General features: G+C 38.0%; 1 protein-coding gene across 5 annotated transcripts in view; it reads left to right on the forward strand.

The window, feature by feature from the left end:
- Nucleotides 1–6,603, forward strand: part of LOC107696757 (FERM, RhoGEF and pleckstrin domain-containing protein 2-like) — a 58,880-nt gene that overhangs the window by 34,150 nt on the left and 18,127 nt on the right. For all 5 annotated transcript variants that reach the window (XM_016497239.1, XM_016497241.1, XM_016497240.1 and 2 more), the window contains exons 11-13: nucleotides 970–1,038; nucleotides 1,171–1,228; nucleotides 1,337–1,550. In XM_016497239.1, coding sequence (XP_016352725.1) covers nucleotides 970–1,038; nucleotides 1,171–1,228; nucleotides 1,337–1,550 — 341 coding nt within the window. The remainder of the gene's footprint in view (nucleotides 1–969; nucleotides 1,039–1,170; nucleotides 1,229–1,336; nucleotides 1,551–6,603) is intronic.

A 6,603-nucleotide genomic window follows, 5' to 3' on the forward strand; every position in this document is an offset into this window, starting at 1 on the left:
ACGGTGTGTGTGTGTTCACTACTGTGTGTGTGCACTTGGATGGTTTAAATGCAGAGCACAAATTCTGAATATGGGACACCATACTTGGCCACACGTCACTTCACTTCAAACCGGTTTTCAGTATTCCATAAACACTATCCAAAATGTGACTCTTTTTTTATTTAAAAAATATATATATTTTAAAATTATTTATTGATAAAGTTGCATTGCACTGTACATTACTGTTCAAATATAAGATTTTGTTATTGTGTTTAGAAGTTGGTTTGGAAGGTATTTTTTAGTGGTTTCAGTATTTAATGTATTTAGGGGGTTTTTTTGGTAATAATTTTTCCATATATTGTGAGGTACGCTATCAATCAAGTTTGGATCAGTAAGATTTTTTTTTTTAATTAATAGATTTTTTTTTTAATAAATTAACACTACACATTAAATTGATTGATAGTGACAGTAAAAAAAAAAAGTATAATGTTACTAAAAATTTCTATTTCAAATAAATGCTTTTCTTTTGAACTTTGTTAATCAAAGAATCCTGGGAAAAAGATGTATAACGGTTTCCACACATATAATCTGTATTAGCGGCATAACTGTTTTCAACATTGATAATAATAAGAAGAAATGTTCTTGAAAATTCAGCTTTTTTTCACAGGACTAAATAGCATTTTAAATTAAAATTATATATAAATAGAAATGTTATTTTAAGTGTAGTAATGTTTCACAACATTAGAGTTTTTACTGTATTTTTGATCAAATAAATGCAGCCTTGGTGAGCATAAGAGGCTTCTTTCAAAAACATTCAAACATCTTACCAACCCCATACTTTTGAACAGTAGTGTATATCACAGGTTTTTTTTTTTTTTTTAAGAATAATGTGATTACAAGTTGGTGCTTTTACCACCTATCTGTACTTTTAGGTAAAAAAAAAAAAGTGTTTGACTTGGTTTGTTAAAACGCATTGTGTATATGTGACAGTGGGCGGACACAGAAGCAGCTTGTTGAGTATGTGAGGGACAGCGGCTTGAGAAGAACTCCTTACCAGAGGTAAATATTTCTTTCATAGTTTCACCTCAAGCAGTTTTATACTTTACACTGGACCTTCCTTCATAAGCCCGTTTGTTGTGGTGCTTCGCTCTATATGTTGTTCGTGTTTGCACTGATATGCTGTTTTTACAGGAGGAACAGTAAGGTTCGCATGTCGACACGTTCCTTGGCTTCTGATGTGCCAAAACAGGTAAGTAGAGTCTTAGATCAGGGACAGCCAATGCCAATATCAACATGAAGAACAATAACCTCTGACTTTGTTTTCATCCACTCTCTTTACCTTACCCATCTATTTCAGAATCAGTTTTTTAATGACAGTCTAAGGTCTCCAGTACCTCCTTCCTCTGTCACCGCCTCCTTCCACTCCCTGCATGCTCCCAGCTCGCCCATGCGGACGGAGACCCCGAACCAGCCCGTGCATCTCCAGCAGACACAGCAGCCCGCCAGAGCCCCCAGCCCAATGCAGCAGGACTCCATCAAGACCAACTCCCAATCCACCTACGCCTTCCCAGGTGCCACTCATATCCAGGCAGCAGGAGACTGCAGCCCCTCGTTTGTGTGTGTAGAGAGTAGTTCCTTTAGTGCACGGCCCTCACAAAATGGCAATGAGGATAGCGAGCGAGTAGGGGTTGGTGGCATAAGCAGTGGGGCAAAAACAGGCTTTTTCACACCTGAAGCGTTTGAGGCAGAGTTAATGCGCGTTCGACAAATGTCGTACCAGATCCCAATGTCCTGCACGCAGTTGCATGTTAGCGAAGAGTACATCGATGATGATCCGGCTGAAATTTCATTTTACGCTGGGGGCGCAGAGGCCTACTATTATGGGTTTGACGAAGAGAGTCCTGAAAGGTTCGAATATGGCCATAGAGTCTCTGTTCAGCCCACTGCGTACGCTCTCTGTCTCGAGGACCTCAACGGCAATGCTAACACGTTCCCTGAAAGTGCTTTTGGCCGATCTGAGACCAGTTCTCTGGTCAACAACCGCTCCGAGTGTAGCTCGCTGGATAACCTTCCACTAGGTTCTGTCGGCGACTCGCTCTCACTCGGTTTTGGAGGTCCCGACTCCTCATCCTCCTTGCGTCTGCCTGGTTCCGAGAACCTTTCTGAGGCCAGCTCGATGGTTAACTTCCCTGCGTATTCAGTGCGTTCGGAAGACAGTTCGGCCATGCAGTTCAATGATCTAGTGGAGCAGCTGGAGCAGCTCAGCTATCCGCCCACAGCCACAGAGGGCTCAGCTGATGGCAGCTCTGATTCCGACTCCGACTGGGGGTCGGATGGAGGTCTGCCTCCAGATCAAAACCTCCCCTTTAGCAATCCACTAGTGAGTGGGGCAGATTTAGACAACTTCCTGCTGGAATGCCAAAATTTCAGGGCTCTAGGCATTGGGGAGCCCCCACCAGACCCCACCCATCTTAAAATGTAGCGTGACCCCCATTAAACTGCAGCAGTTATCGTTGGTTTTTAATGCAAAACATGACCAAGCACTTAATTATCCACCTTATTCTGATATAATCAGTACTTAAAGTTTTGGCACTTCCTGTTAGCGCTTTAATCTACCACTTTTTTTCTTACATGCCCTTTCCAGTGTACTTCCTCTATCTCTCTCTTTGGTGTTAATTCATTCTGTTTTTTTTTTTTTAATTGTTTTTGAATCATGCGCTGTGAGTTTTTGTAGGACAGTAAGATTCATTAGCATTTTTAAGATTATATAGTTCAATCATTTATTATCCGTTTACATTTAATCTTAGTAGTCTGGATGGCTACAAACTAAGTTACGCTGTGACTTTTGAAGAGGAAAATTAAATGGCTGTATCACCTAGAAATTATATCTACATATTTTCTCATTTATAAGCTTTGGATCTTTTAAAAAAAAAATGATTGCATTTCTAGATTCGTCCATATTAGGGCTGCATGGCATGCAGGAGAAATGTGATCATGGCTGCATGCATTACATATAAGATTATGGCACAAATCAATTTTATTTTTTGTATTTAATTTTTTTTAGTAGTTTAAATCCAGGAAATTATGAAACATCTGGTATGCCTGGCTCTTCAGTTTTCCTGGGTAAAGAAAACATCCCTCAAACTTTTCAAAGTTTTGCAATTCTTGTCCCTATAAATGTTTTGACCTTACGTGTGAGTTCAACATTGTGAGTTCAACATTGATTTTCATAGCAAACATTCATTCAACAGCTGAATTAAATTGTCTGAAAATGAATAAGGAGAAAATATAGATTACTAAGATAAGCTTTACATGCATGTATGAAGGTACTTTTATATCAGGATAACTGCATGAGTCTTTTCCATTAATGAACCACTCTACTCAGGGCTGTGATTTAATTAGCAGTGGACCTGACAGCCATTGCTGCTAAGAGCAAATTTGAGCCGAAGTTATTTTTGTTTTTGTTACTTTAGAGTTAGTCACTCCACTCTGTCCCCTGCTGTTTACCTTTCAGAAATGTTTTGCATCTCAGCTCTTCCGATTGGACTATATGGCTGCATTTACACTGACAGTCACTGACACAGATCGGACATTGTTGCATGTGTGTATGTCAAAACACTTTTTTTGGCATTGAATTTAAGCCATTTGCAAATTTCACTTTCAAATTTGCCTTTTGACTCTCTAGTTAAGTCTTAAAAATATTATTGGATCTGTGCATGTTCCTTTGCAGGGTGAGCCTATGAGTCCTTTTTTTTTTTTGTAGACTATTGTAGCTATTAACCCATGGTCTGCAAGTAAAGAAAAAGACACTAAAGATTAAAAAGTTTGAGGTCGGTAAGATTTGTTTTAATGCTTTTGAAAGAAGTCACTTATGCTCACGATAGCTGAATTTATTTGATCAAAGATACAGTAAAATTGTGACTTTATAATGTAAAATAAATGCTTTCTATTTTAATATTTTTTATATATTATATTCAAAGTTCAAAAGAACAGCGTTTGAAATGCTTCAAGACTTACAAAAATATTTTGTAGCATACGTATGTCTTTACTGTCACTTTTGATCTATTTAATGTGTCTTGTAGAATAAAATAATAAATTTATTTAAAACTAAGTCTTACTGACCCCAAACATTTGAACAGTAGTGTAGCTTTTTACTTTCAGTCAAAGAATGTAAGTAGTTGAGTATTGTAATGTGCTGTCAATACCACTGCTAAGAAAGTGAATGTAATATAGAGCTTGAATTCTAACCTTATGCACGTAGGAGCATGTGGACTTATAGAAACCAGAGTGATAGTCAGTTGTCCCCAATTACAATTATGGTTCGATAAAGTAAAACATTTCTATCATTAACAGTACGTCCAGTTTTGGCACATTTCTATGAATGTAGTGAACATTTCTTAATTTAAGTTCAGGAGCTATTTGCTTGTGCCCTGCAATTGATTTATAGAAATTGGTGAACTTTTCTGCCTTTTATCAAATAGCTTTTTCAACATGATTCAGGTATTATAGTTTGTTGAATTATTTTTAGTTTTTATTTTATTTTATTTTTGTCGTTTTTGTGTATCCACTTCTGGCTATATTCTTGCAATGATTTATTCTACAAGTACTGCAGGTTTGCTTTTGGAGCACTTTGACTTGCTTTCGAAGCACTTAGGTTTATTCCTGAATCTTTTGTCTGTGCTTATTACCTTTGGGTGTCTCTTTTCAAGGTTTAACTTGACCTTTAATTGCCTGTTAATGCCTCAACGCATTCATATAAATGGCACTCCTAATGATGCAAACTATTACACAGTGCCTTAATAGGTAACATCAGCTCTGTGCAGCTGTGTTTCTGTATGACATCCAGACCACATAAATGCCTTGGGTTTCTGTTCTGGGGTCTGGAGTGAATAACACTGTCTGTGTGCCATGAGTTCTGTGAGCTCAAGATGAGACGCAGACAATGCCGTTTGTGTCGTTTCCTCTTCCTTTCTTGAAATCCCCATTTAAAATCCTGCCATGTTACTCTGCTTTACTTCACTGTGTGATTCAGGCTCTTCTGTCCTTTGCATTTCTTTTTCAGTCCATTTTAATGATTAAAATACATTACATTTGCTTTCACCACCCAGTATCTCCTGTCAAAACGACGAATACCCTGAATACCACCCAATACTAAACTAAACTCCATTTTTCCATTTGCAACTAAGGTGAACTATTTTGTAGTAAACAACAACCATTTTAGTATTAACCATAAGAATCCATTCTCATTGTCATTTTGAGAGCAATCGAAACATGGCCCATTACATTTTTTTTATTTGCATCCTATGGTTTTAAAGGTGCAATAGGTGATTGTCTTCAGAAACATTTTTTGTTATGCTGGTTGAAAGTCTCTTCACATCCCGATAGCAATCATTAAGTTCCAATTCCCAATTCCAGTCCTCGCGCCCACCTGCATATTTTGCATGTCTAACACACCCGATTCAGATAACCAGCTCGTTAGAAGTGAGCTACGTGCATGAACTGTGTTCCGATCGATATGATCCCTACACAGTGTTCATTGCTCCCTACTCCCTGAGCAGGGGTAATCCGTTGAAGTTTACTTCACTTCGGAACATGGGCTGGAATTGGGAACCGCTGATGTAGCCTACTGTAGTAATGTTGTCTCTGTGGTATTCTGGTCTGTGAGCGTATATGAGTTCAGGGGGCGTGGCTTTGGACAGCGATTGCAGGGAGGGTGGGACGTTCGCTTTCAGTGCTATCAGGCTAAAGTTAGCATTTTCCAAGATCTCCTACTGCATCTTTAAACTACTGGAGCCTCTCTCTCTACTCCCACAAGCGAGGGCAGGCCTGGGCTGCTCTTAAACTCTGGGCAAGGCACCATTTGGCCATCCACCTAACGGTGCTTCCTTCACATCAGCTGAATCCACAGATCTCCCATCATGGACATAATGACTGACTTTCTCTTTGTATTGACCATTATTATTATTATTATTACTACTATTATTATTAAGTGTTGCCAAATCTACTTTATAAAGTGAGAGATGAAGTACAAATTAACCTTTTTTTTATTTAACAAAATAATACTGTAATTCAGGAATTTTGACTGATTTTCTTTTAATTAACTCAGCTTCACAAAGCCTGCACTAATGAAAACCCACAATGTTCCTGGTCTAGTCGTCTTCTCTCATATAATCCATAGTAAAGAATTTGCTTTTTGAGGGCTGTTATGGTTTAGATTTCACTGTCCATTTAACACATAAAGCAGTTTTATTTTCAAGAAACCAATTTTAATTTACCTCAAATAGGTTTTATTCCTGTCAAACACGTCAGTATCTCAAGCTTGTGAATGTGTGCCAGTTACATGACTGTTCTTGAGTCTGGACTAATACATAATTACAGTATGCTCTGTTTTAATATTGATACAATATATTTAATGTATCAGTGTTTTAATATCACACTGTTGTTCCTGAAGATCTTTTTCCATATCATGGATCATGATTATTATAATGTACAGCTATGAACCATTTTTTGCACTCACCTTCCACATCTTAGCACTTCAGATACATTTCAAAACACATACATTTTGATGGTAGATAAACTCCTTCGTAAGTAATGAAGTCCACCATTTGGTCCCCCCCCCCCCCA

Source organism: Sinocyclocheilus anshuiensis, unplaced genomic scaffold (genome assembly GCF_001515605.1).
Source record: "Sinocyclocheilus anshuiensis isolate Anshui unplaced genomic scaffold, SAMN03320099.WGS_v1.1 scaffold999, whole genome shotgun sequence".
NCBI lineage: Eukaryota > Metazoa > Chordata > Actinopteri > Cypriniformes > Cyprinidae > Sinocyclocheilus > Sinocyclocheilus anshuiensis.